Below are 16950 nucleotides of genomic sequence, written 5' to 3' on the forward strand. Positions count from 1 at the left end.
AAAATAACTTCTGTTTTCTTCAAGGCCCCATAATGGAATGCTACTGCCCTTTTAACAAAGAAATAAGTTAATAATAGATGTCTTCTACTGTATATTATGCTCTGAATTCCATAGCTACAATCACTGCTTATCAGTACAGGTCTTGATGAAAGGAAAGCAAATGTAAAAGAGCTTTTCATTGTTCTTATCCTAAATATAATAGGATACTTATCAAGCAGTAAAAAAAAAATTCTTGATGAACAAATGACAAACAATTTCCTTTGATCATGTTTATCAACAAGAAGTCGATTTTCTAGATGTTGCTCTGATGTCAAATTCCATGTCTGATAAAATAGTACAGCAGAATTTTGCAAATACCTGAGAATAAAATAAAGACAGTTCTGTAACTATCTAGTCCATCTAGTCACAATCTAGTCATAATGAAAAGTGGAAGAAACTGTCTCTTAGAATCATTTTTACTATAAAGATTTTTTTTCTTTCTACATAGTCTAGAATGTTCCCCAATGTATATTTACTACTAGTATAAGACAAATTAATTTAGACTATGCTTTAGCTCGAGATTCTTATCATAAACAGGCACCTTACATACAAACACTCAAGTGCGAACACATGCATACATGCATGCATAATATGTTGGATTTATTTGACAATGCAGTTAGACTTGCTGATTTTATGCACAAACTGTTTCATAAATACTATTTGGAAACTTGTGTTTCTATGTTTAACCATTTTAAAGACAATTGTGGGCACTTAATAGCTTGCTGTTTTGAATCACAGTGACTACTGTGTTCTCTTAGTAATTTAAGCAACAAAGGGCCCATCAAGCTTTCTGTTTCCAGTAGAATTTTTGAAACCTTGTGGCAACATGCTGAGAAGATCTTGGAGTAGCAGTCATATTACATAAGGATAAAAGCCTGAGGTCTACTGTTTTGACTTTGGATGGTGATAGCTATTTTAGGCTTTGGAGAACCAGAGGTGTCTTTGGGGATTTAACCATATGCTCCTAGATGTTACTTCCTAGCTAATTAGTTATCTAATTAGTGGTTACAAATCTGCTGCAACAAAAACAAATAGAACTGTAGACTTTACTTACAAAATTGCAATCTCTTGTTCCAGCATTGTTCTGAACAATGTTTGGCTCAGTCATGTCTTCAGGGACAACAAGGATTACTAATGGCTGCAGGTCTGACAAAATTACCACTTTCATGAATACATTGTTCTAACTGGTCTATTAGAGTTGTGTTAATAATCAATACTTTCATTAACATGCTCTACTTCTTGTTACTGCACTAAAAATGAAAGTTCCAATGGTTATTTTGTTTTTCGTTGTTTTGTTGTTGTTGTTGTTTGTTGTTATACTTGAATTAGTTTGTTGGTTATGGAAATGTTAGCTCTTCAAAGATTAAATAAGCAGTGATAATTGAAAAGAAAAACACAATTGAGATAAGCTGATTTTTTTTTCTTTTTATCTAAATACCTACATACACAACCTCCCCCCTTAAAAAAAAAAAAAAAAAAACAAAACAAACAAAAAAAAAAACTGTGCTATTTCAGTAATTTTTCAGCTGCAATCTTAAGCAAATACTAGCTCAGGATGAAGATTTCCATACTGACACACCTGTCATTATTTTCCAAAATGAAACAATTGTCTGGTGGAGCTGCTCACTCTCTATGACAGATTCAAAACATTGACTGTGAACTTAAAAGATTTCAGGCAACTGCTTATTGCTAATGAACTGTTAGTGCTGCGCTGTAAGTGCATTCTTTCACCACCTCCTAATGGTTCGTCTGTTTGGTTTCAGTCATCCTAGAGATGGTGCAGGCATCTAGTCTTGAAGACAGCTCTGCTGAGAAGCCTCAGCAGGAGCTTCCTCCTGCTTTGCTCAAGAGCAGCTTTTAGAGGCTCTTGACCTTGATCCCTGGCTGTACTGCAGCAGCACCACATCCAGACCATGAACTGTGTTGATCTGAACCTGGACCCCAATCCACAAGCTGACTTGTGGTCTTGACCTCAGCCCTGCCTCATCACTCTGGACCAGCCTGGGTGACCAGGACTCCAAAGCTGGCACTCGCTGCTCCCCTGAGTCCATCTGGCTCAGCTTACTCAGGGACTAACAGGCAGGAATCTTGTTTGTATTTAGTTCCAAGAAGGATTGGAGAGAAGAAAAACAAAGTGGTATAGCTGATATAGCATCAAAGGCTGATCATCCAAACCATATTTTGCCAATTTGGCTGTATAAGTATACTATGAAAAGGCTATATCGAAGGCCTTGCCCCAACTTGAGGCAAACATTCACTGTTCTTGGCTTGTCACAGAGCTACCCATCTCATCAAAAAAGCTATCAGGCTGGTCATGCATAATTTGACCTTGTCAACATCTTGTCTTTTACATGGTTGGATATTGCATCCAGGAGGTTTTTGCTTCATGGTAGTTTCTAAGTGAAGTGAGGTTGACTGGACCATAAGTCTTTGCATCATCTTTCTTGCCTTTGCTGGAAGAGAATGTGATGTTTTGCTTTCCTCCTATCATCAGGAACCTCCTACGATCCCCATGATCTTTCAAAGCTTATCAGTCAGGAGCAGCCCCAGAGTGACATTGGCCATCTCCCTCATTACTCTGGGATGTATCCCAGTCCTTTGTCTTTGACTGTGTCTGACTGGCTGAAGTGCTCCCAAATTCTTCCTCTGCCAAAGATAATGCACTTCCCCAAGTGCTGTTTCCAGGCTCAAGGGCCTGGGAGTCTTGAGCAGACTTTACCAGTAAAGAAAATCAAACAAGGCTTTGAGTATCTTGCCTTTTTCCATGTCGTTTTTCATTAAACGTCATTTAATGAAAAACGTTTTTCAGACGTGGGGGAAAACGTGGCTCCACGCTTTCCTTAGATTTCTTGTCGGAAGTCTTCTTGTTTCCTTTCACATCCCTTGCCAGTTTCCACTCCTGCTGAGATTTGATTCCTAACTTCACCATTGTTACACTCAGGTGTTGGTTCTGTATTCCTGCTGGGTAGCCCATCCCTGCTTCCACGGCCTCTAGGCTTCCTTCATGGTGTTTGAGCTCAGTTTTTTAAGTTGTTTGTTTTACTTTTCTGCTGCAAGATTTGTTGACAGACTGCATGGCAAATGGGCTCACTGAAAGTTTTGAGGCAACAAGCTGCTTGAATAAACTATCATAGCGTAATTAATTCTTGAGGCAGCAGGGTGGGATATGTAGAAGCAGTTGGGCTTCAATAGTGCAAACCAAGCTGCAAGAATAACCTCGAAATAATAGTGGTTCAATAGGACATATGAGCATGTGGTAGCTTTACCCAGCTGGGCAGCTGAGCTCCATGACAACCCCTCTCTTACTCTCCTTCCTCAAAGGGAAAGGGGGAGAAAATATAATGAAAAGGGCTCAAGGGTTGAAACAAGGCCAAGGAGATCACTCAACAGTTATCGTCATGGGCAAAACAAATTCAGCATAGAAAGATAACTGCAATTTATTGACTAAGACTAGGAGACTAGAGCAGCGAGAAATAAAAAGCAAACTAAAATCACCTTCCGCCCATCCACCCTCTTCCACCACCTCCCCCTGAGTGGCGCAGAGGTACTTGGAATGGGGGCTGCAGTCAGTTCCTAGCACTTTGTCTCCGCTGCTCCTTCAAGATCACTCTCTGCCCCTGCTCCACGTGGGGTCCCTCCCACAGGATGCCGTCCTTCCCAAACTGAGCCTGCGGGGGCTGCCCACAGGCAGCAGCTCTTCAAGAACTGCTCCCACACAGCTTTGTACCACCGGGTCCATCCCCCAGGAGCAAACTGCTCCAGCATGGGTCCCTCACGGGTGGGCGGCAGCTCTCCCCAGACTCCCTGCTCCTGTGTGGGCTCCTCTCCACGGGCTGCAGCTCCGGCTGGGGGACTGCTCCTGCAGAGGCTCTCCATGGGCCGCAGCCTCCTCCAGGCCACATCCACCTGCTCCACCAGGGTCTCCTCCACGGGCTGCAGCGTGGAGATCTGCTCCATGTGGGACCCATGGGCTGCAGGGGAACAGCCTGCTCCAGCAGGGGCCTCTCCACAGGCCACAGGGGAACTTCTGCTCCATGACTGGAGCACCTCCTGCCCTCCTTCTGTACTGACCCTGGGGTCTGCAGGGCTGGTTCTCACTCCTCTCTCCCAGCTGCAGTTGCACAGCAGGTGTTTTTTTTTTCCCCTTCCTTCAATCTGTTCTCTCAGAGGCACACCCAGCATTGCTTCCTGGCTCAGCTCTGGCCAGCAGCAGGTCCCTTTGGCGCTGTCTGGAGCTGACTCTGATCTGACATGAGGCACCTGCTGGGCTGTGCTCACAGAGGCCACCCCTGCAGCCACCTTGCTACCAAACTCTTGCCATGTAAACCTGATATAGAGCATTACAGGGCTACTTAAAGGAGGGTAGCAGGAGGAACCTGAAATGTATGAATGTTTAATAGAGAGAAACAATAGCAAACTTCAGCAATAGTACTTGCAGAAACTTGTTATGTGTTCCCATATCTCTTATTGGTCTAAAGGGATTTAGAGTTTAATTCTTTCGGTATCATTTAGAGATGCACAACTTTATCAGATACTAGTACGCAGCTTAGAGAAGTGAGACATTAGTCTGATACAGAATAAAAGTGTTTGCTTAAATGCCTGTTGTGCTAACAGTACACCATGCGGTGCTGAGTGCACTAATGAGGAATACAACAGCTACACAGTAGAGGTCCTACAAATTTAGCTTATAGGACTGTCAAAGGCATCCATTTGTCTCAACTGTTTTAGCGGAGTTTCTCTGGGGTAAGAATATGTAACACAGGAACTGTTTTGCACAAGTTTTGCCAAACTACTTATATTCTTATCTTAGGGGAAAAAACAAAGGTTGTTGCCAAGAATACAATAGCAAAGTATCTCAGCATTTGACTTAACATGTTAGTTTTGCATATGCCTGCCATAAAAGCAAATTGAAATGCTTAAATTTTCTTATTCTACAGCTTAAAAACTTGTCTATCTATAGATGCAGTGTTGCAAAAAATTGAATTTTATTCTGATTATCTCTGTGCACTGCAGTAGACTTAAAGACTTCTGTTCTGAGATATGGTGAACTTTCCATGTACCTGTCAAGTCAGATCTTTTTCATGCATGTAATCAATATTTATTGGACCTACAAAATAATCTACATGCAAATTAGAAGTCATTCAAGTACTTCCTGTAGTTAGTCCTGCTGCACTGTGGCAAAATGTGTTGTTCTCTGAGATATGTTCAGATAAATTTATTGGAAATTAAAACATTTTTAGCAAAATGGAAATAAATTATTTGCATCTTGAAAGTTGCAAAACAAAGTATATTAAATAGAGTATTTTATTTGATATCTGTAAATCAGAATCATGATACTGCCTTTCTAAAGCATTTTGACATTTTTAGATATTGTTTGCAATAAAGTCATGGATTTAATTCATTCTCTGAGTGATAGTATAAAATCATGATTTTTTTCCATCCTTATTTTCTCTCTCTGCTCCAAGGCTTTTTACTATAGCAATCTTTCTCCCATATACTTGCCAATGATAAGTAATGTAGCATTTCACTGCTGCAGCATAACATTTTGCTTTCACACTAGTCATTGTCCATGCTTCCTTCATAAACTGTAAAGAATTAACTACATTGACAAAGTGAAACTGAATGTGTCACAAAGACTTTCAGATATCTCATTTTACACTTCTGCTAGTATGACCTTTTAATCAGTATTTTATTTTTATATTATTTTAGCATGAGATTAGTATAAGATTTTTACTTATTTTAGTATAAGATTGACAGCTGTGGCACAGTTCTGTATGTTCATATGTAAGTCCTGCTGTGCAAAACTTTGCTAGGAGAAGACTGACTGACTGATGCAGAAAGCAAAAAAGTCTATGAACAAAAGAATCATTATTTCTGTGTAATTTTTAAGTATGAAGCCATCAAGGTATGGACTACATCTATAACTGCTAATGGAGAATATTTTCTCTTACCCACTAAAAAAATACAAGCATCTAAAAATCCAAATGTAAATCATTAATTTTAAGTATAACTTTGTTTTGGCTCTTGTACCTGAGAGTGTTCAGACATTTTAATTGCATTCATTATATCACTTAATCTGTTTAGAAAGTTCTATTACTGTTTGTCTTACACAGTCATTGCTACTCTCAAGACTGTATTTTTATTACTGTTATCTTTTAAGTATAGATGCCAGGAACTTTACTTTTCTGACATATTACTACAGACACTGCATAGCCTTGATGTCATAACAGCTATTATGACGCTTAAGATGGGAGTGATTTGTTAATGTTTTTGAGTGAGAATATATGTGTAGGTTGAATAGCAGATCATCAAAAGTTTCATTCAGATTATTAGAACATTTCATAAATCCACTATAAATGGTTTTACAGAGGTTAAAACTTATTTCTAAACTCACTGAGAATTTGTGGTGTTAAATCCATGCATGTTTCTTGGAAGTATTAACTGTAACCTAGGGGAAAAAGTAAAATAACAAAGAGGCCAGTTGTGTTATTTACTGAGGCATGATCAAGTACTGACAACAGGTGAGACATCTGGATCCTCTATAATGCTGCATCTGTCTGCTGGAAACTGTCCACCAAAAACACTTTGAATCCAATTCTGAGGGAGGTGGTATGACAAACAGACAAATTACAAAGTCTTGCAGCATGCTGGCTGTATACCAATCTAATAATTAAGGCCCATCTGTGATAGGCAGTACAAGGTACAACTGCATGACAAGTGAATTCACAAGCAGATGTTATAGAGAAAACTTGAGTGTGGAAAGATAATATACGGTCATGTAGGAGTGTGCTACTAGGAAATCTTGAAGGTATATTTGGCTGAAATCAAGTTACTATAAATCTAGGAAATTTCGGGTGCAAAACTGAGGTAAGTTGTTGGTTTCTTAAAAAAGAAACAACACAGCTTCAGCAGAGAAACTGAAAGAGAAAATGTGTAATATTTGAAATATTATACATTTCAGTATAATAAGGAACCATTTGAATTACTGAGCAGCTCAGTGTGATTACCCTAAAAACAAATTTCAGCAGCTATTAGTAATGTACTTTCAACTTAAAATGTACATTCTTATGTCATAAGAAGCAGTTCATAAAGATCTTCCACTAAAGACTTTGTCTATGTAGTGAAGAAATGACTGCTTATTTTGACTCCTGCAAGAGCACTTTGTGCCTGGATTTTTAAACAATGTAAAAATAACACTTTTGTATATTTGAAAATGAACACTAACAAGAGCACATTTAGTTTGCATGAAAATTACAGGCTTGATTGTCAATGCAGACAAGGCATCCAGAAAACAAAATGGCTTTGATTTGTTATTATGTGAGTTTTATTCTATATCTAGTTGTTTTAGTTGTTGTTTTTTTTTAGTCTTCAGAAAGGGAAGAATTGGAAGTATTATGTACTGCATATGTGAGATATACAGAATATCTGTAGACAACTTATGCTACAATAATGCAGTACTCCCAAGTATCTTTCAGAAGAAGACATTTCCTGTTATATTTTTCAGATATTTCCATTAGTGATCCTTCTTTCAGAAGTAACGAATCATCGTGGATGTCATTTGCACCCTTTTATATCCGACATAAGACCCATATCAAACTCCAGTTTCAGCCTCTATCTCCAGACGGTATTCTGTTTTACACTGCACAGCATTTGGCTACTCAATCAGGTAAGGATATTCCCAGTTTGCTAATATTATACATCCAGGTGCTTTGGTGAAAAAGAAAAGCAGCATATTAAAGTGATGCAGGTGTTCAGTCTCTGTAACTCATTGTCCATGGTGACTGGGTTTTGAGCTGTGTAAATAATCATGTTCCTGAGAACAATCATGTAATAAAATTTTGCATGAGTCCAAAGCCAACAAAGATTTAATGAAGTGATTCAACAAACTGTTTTCCCCTGAAAAATAATAGTAGCCAGATCTTCAACAAGTATTTACTGATACTGCTTCCGTAAATCCAGTGCAGCTACACCAGGATTTACAGCCCAGGGTTTGGATCAGTATTTTAAAATGTACCAAAACAAAGCAATATAAAAACCTATTAAACTGAAGTTAAGCAAAAGTGACCTGTGAAAGAGAACTGATGTTCATCAGAAACTTAATTTTTTCTTCTGTAATGCTGAAAAGTTTGCTAGTGCAGCATGCAAAACATACATATTCTACATTTGCCAGATATGCAGAGTGAAAAACAAATTAAATAAATAATTTCTGCTATGTACAAAAGTATTGCAAATTTTACTGAGTAACCATTCCTAAAACTCCATGGCAAAAAAAAATAAAAATAAGTTGCCAAACAGTGCAAATACATTTTGAAATTTATTATTAAGGTGTAATTTTATGACATACTTTATTAATGTATGTAATTTTTATATGGCATTTGTATGGTGGCTTGCATGTTTTTAAGCAGAAGCATGATGTATCACTTGTAATGTGATTTTAGAGCAAATTTTTCACTTGTAATAAGTAATACTCTGTGCAAAACTGGGGCTTTGTATGATAAAAAAAACATAACTGCTCATCATGTATTTTTATATTTCTTTGTTCGAGGTCTAGAGCTTTGAGACATTTCTATAAAGATACTTGGACATGTATGCATATAAATGCACATATACCCAGCTTACCATCTTCTTATTCTATACACAGCTGCTTTAACAGGCTACTATTAGGTGAGATTGATAATATATCATACAGTGCTGGCTTGTCTTGTTCTAATTACAACTGCACTCAGAGAAGCAGCTTCAAAGAAAAATAGATGGCACAATACAAATACATTTATTTGCAAAGAACTCTGTCTTCTACAATGAATCTTTTATAACTCTATCACTCATGAGCCAAACTCTGAGATTCTCACTGAATAGTTCTCTCCTGTGTAAACTAAAGCATTATATGGGCCATGAAAAATAGAAGAGAAAAAAAAGGATCCCTCTCAAGAGAACCCTGGAATAGTCAGAGGTCATGGAAGCAACTAGCATATAAAGAAATTAAATATCTCTTTGGCAGCATTAAGGAGAGTGCTCAGCCTGTTTAACTTGGGCTAGGAGTGGTTTACCATGAGCATGCCCTCATTCTGTTGCGATTCAGGAATGTTTAGTTTGCATTGAAAGGAATATTTTCTTAAAGTCACTCTTTAGAAACATACCAAATTCATTAAAAAAAAAAAAAAAAAAAGAAAAAATCAAAAAAAGTCTTCTATAGAGTAATCTAATTTCTTTACACATTTCCTACTCCCCTTTTCATTGTCCTGAAGTTTGAAAGATTTAGGAAAAGCTAATCGTGTGGCCCTTAATATTTGCCTTTATCTAATCCTGTCAAATCCAGACAGAATTAGACTGATGAAAGACTCAGAAGTATTCTTAGCAGCCAGCAGATGTGAAAGAGCTTTCTGTTGGGGATTAGTTTACAAAGCACTTTATATAAATCCTTTTCTTCTGTGCAGTTATGTAAGATTTAATAAATTGATTGTCCAAACCGCAGGATTTTTTTTTCTAAACTTATTTTTAATAGAAAATAATTAGGACATTAGGACATTTCCCCTTTCCCTTCCCTTCCCTTCCCTTCCCTTCCCTTCCCTTCCCTTCCCTTCCCTTCCCTTCCCTTCCCTTCCTTTCCCTTCCCTTCCCTTCCCTTCCCTTCCCTTCCCTTCCCTTCCCTTCCCTTCCCTTCCCGCAGGTAATGCTGCTTTTGTAAAAGAAATAAGCTCTGACTATGCAGCTAATTTAGGAGTGATACTGAGTTGTAGCATGTCACAGTGACACGATTATACACTGGCTTGTTACCCAATGTAAATAGTACACTGGGACTTTCCCTGCAAAGGACTGCAAGGGCATTCTCTATAAGAAAAAAAAAATCTTAAGTGAAGAAATAAGCATAAGACTTTCCTTAAAACATTTCCTTCTTCTTTTGTTCTTTCCAAAGAACATTACACACATTTCTAGAGAGGGTAGTCTCTTTATTCAAATCTTGATATGCTGGTCCCAGTCTGTGCTTGTCTAACAAACTGGTTACTTCAGTAGACACATTTAAGCACTTGGCAAATTAGCATAAATGGAAGATATCCTACCAATCATTTTCTGTTAGCAGAAGTTCCTATAATTCTGTCAGTCACAGGCTTTCTTGCTTTGCCAGCTCTTTCTGAAGTTCCATCTTGACTTTCAGTAATAATACTAATATTATTGAATAATTAATTATTAATCCGTGCTGTTCCTGTGAAAATCATTCCAAAATTTAGCAAAATTTTAAGTGGCTAGTGGTTAATAATAATTTGGGGGAAGGGAAGGGAAGGGAAGGGAAGGGAAGGGAAGGGAAGGGAAGGGAAGGGAAGGGAAGGGAAGGGAAGGGAAGGGAAGGGAAGGGAAGGGAAGGGAAGGGAAGGGAAGGGAAGGGAAGGGAAGGGAAGGGAAGGGAAGGGAAGGGAAGGGAAGGGAAGGGAAGGGAAGGGAAGGGAAGGGAAGGGAAGGGAAGGGAAGGGAAGGGAAGGGAAGGGAAGGGAAGGGAAGGGAAGGGAAGGGAAGGGAAGGGGAGCGTACATTTTTTAATTTGTAAACTTGCAGATAGAAAGACAAAAAGTTTTTTCCCCTGCTCTGATTACTTGTTTTATTCTAGCAAGATAAATATTTGGGAGATGCAGATGGTTGTATGAACTGCTTCTGAGTGAGATCTCTGCAAATAATACAGCATTTTTGTGGAGTTCAGCAAGGTGTTGGTAGAAGGTCAGCCCATTTCACATTTTCTTCAGTGCAATGTATCCTATTCCTACCAACAAAAGTGTGAGATCCCCACTAAATATCCTTTAATTCAGCTGGACGCCCATCAAATGCTTGAGCAACGTATAATTTAGTCCATTTACATAGAGACCACTCTACATATTTGAAGTCCTTAGCACTCTGGGTAAAAAGCAGTGAGGAGCATTATTTTTTTCATTGAGTCATAGCATTACTGAAGCTTTACATTTGTTCATAAAGGTGGAATATGTTGTAGGCTGCCTACACAGTTCTTAAATTCAGGCCAGGGTGATGGAAAGGTTTGATCCCTGATGAGATGAGAAAGAACAGTTATTCTGGGTGACTAAGAAGGTAGTCAGGTTAATAAACAGAATAGGATGACTCACACTAAATTTAATACTCAACATTTGCAAAGCCAGTGCTCTGTCTCCTTTTAAAAGGATTATGTTACCTACCTGGTCTGAAAAACCTCCACATTTTAACTCCTGATAAAGCATTTCAGTTTAAAAACCTGAACTAAGAGGTAGCAAGTATGGGTGTATGATGGCTACTTGCTTTTCTAAGACATTTTTATGGTGAAAACCAGATCATTCTACTGGACTAAAATCCCTTGAAAGTATTCAGAATAGCTGGAATACACATGCAGAGAAAAGCTTTGTTTTCCTAATCATAAACAAATTGACCAGTCTACCCACTTTTAGAAGACAATCACAGTGGTTAAGTCTTCTCTCTTATACACTTTTCATTTTCCAACAGCGGCATCAATTCTGCTTTTTTTTTTTTTGCTAGTTTTAGGATCATTTGTATGGACTAAATTAGCAGTGTAGGAAGCTGAGCTGTTCACTTATCTATGTGAAGGAACACTCATCCCCATTGTCCTGAAATCCATTGTATATGAAGACCTGTTGGTACCCGTTTGCCACTGGCAAGCAAACCAAACATGAGGCAACAAAATTGAGATTGCTCAATAAAGGTGACTCATCCTAGCTGCTGAAATATGTCCGAGTGATAGTGGTGCGTAAATGAGGCTGAAAAGTTTCTTCACTGAGAACAGCATTTTTTGAAACACAAGGCTGAATAGTTTGACCCAAAAAGAAATAACACCCAACCCCTTCTAGATGCATCAGCATCACTACATCCAGGGGGTTGTTCTGAATCCTAGCTGTGCCCTTCTGCTCCAAGATGGTGCTCCAAGCATAAGGTGGAGTCTACCTATTATCATGGTGATTTTTACATGATTTGAGAGATTAACAGGCTTGGCTTGAAACCCATTCTTAGTTTTGCATTATCCATGAGATGCAGCTCTGTACATGCCATATAATAATGTTGTAATAACCCACAAAAGTGTTTATGTGGAGTAGCTCCTATAAGGCAATGCTTATACCTTAAAGGCACTGTGCTGTGGTCATCACTAGGTGAGAGAGCAAGTTACAATGGGTGCAATAAGCTGCTGTAACCTGTCAGCTGAGTGATGCCTAGCTGGGTGCATGCACTCAGAATGTGGCCAAGATAGGGTCAAGGTTAACAAGCCCCTAAAGCCAGCAGGAAGAAAACAAAAGATACAGGTCGATATACTGAATGTGAACAATGTAAATGTAGACATTTTACATTCTTAAATTCTGATAAATCACTAATGAGCCTTCCTCTTTAGGAAGAGGAAATAGCCACTGCAGAAACTACAATGCATGAAACAGGATGAAACTTCTGTACCGTCCATTGACAACACAGTGCCGATGATCAATAAAGGTTCCTGAAATAGGAAGTGGAAGGAGAGGGGAAAGAAAGACTAGAATAGAAACTGACATTCTGGCCTTGATTTAGAGGAAGCAAAGGTGAGGTAAAAGCAATACAAGGCATAGGCTGAGGCCAGCAAATCTACACACAGAGATGCTGTCGCAGGGCTGAAGGAAGTAAGACCATAGATCTGCAACCGCTGCCTAGAGCTCTTGTGACACGTACCCTGAAGACACATCAAAGCCTCCATCCCCAGCAGAATATCATAGCACTGAGGCTTCCGTTTAGTCACAAAGGAAGAGATAAAGGACAAGTATCATATGTCTTAGGAGTCTTTGTAAAGGAACCTACATCTTCAGTACGACAGGAATTTATTGGTGTTTCTGACAAACAAGGAGCCCTTAGGGAGATTTGCATCTCTGTTTTGCATTGGACATGATGACTGCATGAAAAGGGCAAATGTCACTGACTAGAAGACTGCATCCACTGCTTCCAAAGTTAATTAAAAGGATGTTTTGGAGGTCCGTTTGACCTTAAAAACTAATGGGAAATCCTCCTTACCATCAATGGAATAAAAACTTCTCATCTAAGAGCTCAGACTTAAATCTGTCAGACAGCAGATTGCTTTATTCACATACACATTGAGCACAAGCATAGACTTTGAGTCACTGTGGGGAAGACATTGTGAAAGAGAAGAGTTAAAAATACCACCTATGATCCCCTACCCATGGTCTGTCAGCCTAAGATCCTTTGACAGCATGTTCAGTCCTCCTAGTAAATGCATCATCATTAGGCAGATTTGGTAGTGAATGCAGTAACTGTAAAGATGTTTGGCCAATACAGCTGTGCAAATGTAATGGTGTCATCACATTTTACACACTGTAATGTTTCTGCATGAATAAAGTGAAAAAATAGAGTGAAGCATTCCAAGCATGCATTTCTAACTATACGGTCTTGATACATTACCATGTAGATGAGTTTCCTGTGGTGACATAAAAACATGGTGACCTGATACTGCTTAAGCATCATTCCCACTCAAGAGCAGGATACAGAGACTCACCTGCATGTCTAGATAGAGGCTGAACATGAAAGGGCGTTGCCACCATTTGGGAGAATTTAAACCCTGGCTGCATGACTGTAACCTACTTACAGATTTACATATTCAGAGTGGTAGAAAGCTGAAAATGTTTGTGATACCTTCAGAATCAGTTGTAAGAAGTCATCCAAGCAGATATTGCTGTGGATAATCCAGATCTCACAGCAGTAGTTGGATGAACATATAGGGGACTTCTCATTAACTTCCAGTTTTAGCAGCTGACTGCTCAGGACACCTGAAGGAGCAGCTCCCAGAAGGAGCTGGCTTCTGGGAACTCAGACATCTGACATGGGAGCAGGTGGGATGCGCATTTGCAATGAAACCTAGAAAATGAGGGTGGTGAAGAAAAATCAGTACCTATTTTAGGGTGTTGCCCTGTACTATGCGATAGAGAGACAATCCATTCTGAGACTGAGCAACTTTGTCCATCGTTCATTTGGTGAAAACCATGAACTTGGGTTTACAAGTAAAGGTGTTGCTTTAAGCCCGTAACAGTTCCTTCCTTAAAGTCAACACTTGCTACAAAATCACCTTCTATTCAGGCCATAAAAAACCTTCTTATTTTGCTGTTCTGAACAGAAAGGTGACAGGGAAAGGTATATCAGAACAGAAATGAAGGCTGAAACTGTCAAAAATTTTGTTCAACACCCTGGGACTTGATGTGTGGCTTCAAGCTGCAGCTGAACTCAAGTAGCCTATTTCCATAGAGGCCGATGTAATATTATTGAGACAGATTGCCTTACAGGTCTTTGCACACCCTCCAATGGGTTGTGCAAAGGCTTGAGTGCACAGCAAAATAATGAATGTGAGTACCTATCTCAGGAGTCTCTGCTTTTTTTTGTGACAATACTGATGGGGATAAATAGTCCATGTTAGATGAGATGCTAATCTGAAAAGCCAGAAGCAAAGTTATGTGTCCTGTGTTGTATATTATAGAAAGGAGGGACCAGACCCAAGTTCTCGTCCTGAAAAAACTGAGGATTGCTTCACTTTCCTTCTTAACAAAAGCAATTTTCTTCAGAAGGGTTTTTGGTCCCAGTTAGTGTTTTGTTTAATGGGTTTGAATAGTACTAAAGCTAAAATAGTAGCAATTACTTTGCTTTGTGGCCTTCCATAATGAGACTGCTGAAGGGAAATTCAATGCTAAGGATGCTTTCTGTTTGTTTAAAAAGGTGTTGGAAGTCCTACAATAGCATAAACAGAAACCTCAGCTGTGTAACTCATTCCTCAGATAAAGGGCAGATAGAGGTCCCTTGTTGAAAATGTCATCGGTTAAAGTGAAGAGTGACAAAGACAAGTCCATAACTGGCCTTTAAGAAGTTGTTTCATGGATACTGAGCACAAAACACCTCATATTCTAGTCCCAAAATATTTTAAGCCAGATGTCCCTGAGTAGTACTGCTTACGGCATGGTAAACTTCATGGAGAAATACTGAGCTGAACTCTGGCATCAGTTTTCACATCATAAAGTTTATATTAAGACTCAGCTGTTCTTGCTAGAGGCTAAAAGGGCAAGTTGTCATATGCAAAATGAAAGAATATAACCTGAGGAAAGTGCCCTGAGAGCCTTGGAGAGCTGAAATTACAAAGTTTAACTTTGTTGTTCCCAACTAGCAGAAGGGTGAGTTACTTCTATCTGAGGAGAGGCCTCAAACCTGTGCTAAACAGAATCCAGAACACTGAGCCATAACCTCCCCTTGCACTCTAGAGGGCAGGTGCTTGTGCAATGAGTAACCTAGAGCCGCAACGCTAACTGTAGTACAATAGCGATAAGCAGCACTAGGTCTGAGTCAGAAACAAGGCTGCTGAAACTGTGTCCACCTTTGCTAGGCCTCACTGAACTACTGTTCTCTAATGGCATCTCAGACAGATCATTGTCACATGTGCAGTGCTATCAAGAAACTTCTCTGTAGGCTGGGAAGTCTTGGAGAAGTTCCAGCTTCTCCAGCACTTGATTACATTACAGACAAGCAAACAGCTCATTTAAGCAGCATCTGGTCAGATGCTTTCCTTCTTCCTAGGCAGCAAAGAATGAGTACTGACCTCCCTATGCAAGTCTGCATACCTGGGTAACAGATAGGATTGAGGGACACCAAAAGGGTAGTTCAGAAATGTGTTCTGATGCTCCTTTCTTACCTTGGGATTGAGGTCCTGATAAAAGAAATGGTGAAAGAAGTTACATACAAAGAGGTATGCAAGTGAGTACAACAGATTGTTGCAGCTGGAGGTAGAAAGCTAGAAGGAAGTGCTCTGCTTGTTGGGATTGGAGCCAAAACAACAAAAAGCCCTCTCCTTGATCTCCTTGTGGGTGCCCGGGACAGGCAAGCTGAGGCACAAAGCACATCCTCTACAGCCACCACTAGAACTGAAACATCTCTGAATGTGAGCCTAAGCAATTGCTCAAAAGAGAGGTACAATTTGAGTAACTTCCAAAATCTTCTAGCCATTCATTTTTAACTTTACTAAAAGCAATGTAATTCAGGGATTCTTTTTTTTTTTTTTTTTTTTTTTTTTTTTTTTTTTTTTACACAAATAAATGAATGAATAAATAAATAAACCTACAAGAAAACAAATTTTATTCGGTGTACTAACAGGTACACCCTTATGAAAGTTGAATTTTTAACTAACCTGTACTTTCTCGATTTAAAAATATTTCTTCATTAGCAAAACACTACATTAAAAGTTAGGTTTTACTGATAACTAGGAAAGTATACATTCAGATTTAATAAACTTATCAATTTAGTAAGCTTAACTTAAAAATATACCTCATACCTATTACTTCCAAAAGTAAGGTTAAACTGAAAAAGTTGAATTGTGAAGGCAAATACCAAAAAGTTAAAAAAAAAGTGAACTTCGTTTGCACAAACTCTTTTGCTGCCCTCCTCTGCCTCACTGTCATTTTTCCCTGGCAGACTCTATCTCTACCCTCCATACCTTCCTTCCAGCTCCTGCTTCCTAACTTTTCCTATTTTTTCCTCATTTGTAAGTATAGTTCAAAGAGGTTTTGTCTCTCCTTTCATATTGCTTGTAAGGCCAGAAACACTGATAGTACAAGAAAAGATACCTCCACCTAATTCTTTGTCATGGAGGCCTCCAGAAGAGCAATTAAATAAATAAATAAAAAGGCTTATCTACTCCTACAGCTGTCAGATCATTAAACCCAACACAGCACAGTTGCAAAAAGAAGCTGGGGGGGAAAGCAGAGTATGTTTGGTGCAGACAACCTTCAGTGTCATTAAACTGACAAATCCATCAAACCTCTATTCAGCATATGGAAATTAAGTTTATTGTAGCATTTATATCTCAGCCAAAACTTTATTCTTTTTCATGGGAACACCAACTCACATTCCCTGAATGCCAAA

The 16950-nt window shown here is 38.9% G+C and overlaps 1 protein-coding gene across 3 annotated transcripts in view; it reads left to right on the forward strand.

Moving 5' to 3' along the window:
• Window positions 1-16950, forward strand: part of EYS (eyes shut homolog) — a 723774-nt gene that overhangs the window by 702238 nt on the left and 4586 nt on the right. For all 3 annotated transcript variants that reach the window (XM_084512624.1, XM_084512623.1, XM_084512622.1), the window contains one exon: window positions 7544-7705. In XM_084512624.1, coding sequence (XP_084368750.1) covers window positions 7544-7705 — 162 coding nt within the window. The remainder of the gene's footprint in view (window positions 1-7543; window positions 7706-16950) is intronic.

Source organism: Aythya ferina (genome assembly GCF_964211825.1).
Source record: "Aythya ferina genome assembly, chromosome: 3".
NCBI classification, from domain to species: domain Eukaryota; kingdom Metazoa; phylum Chordata; class Aves; order Anseriformes; family Anatidae; genus Aythya; species Aythya ferina.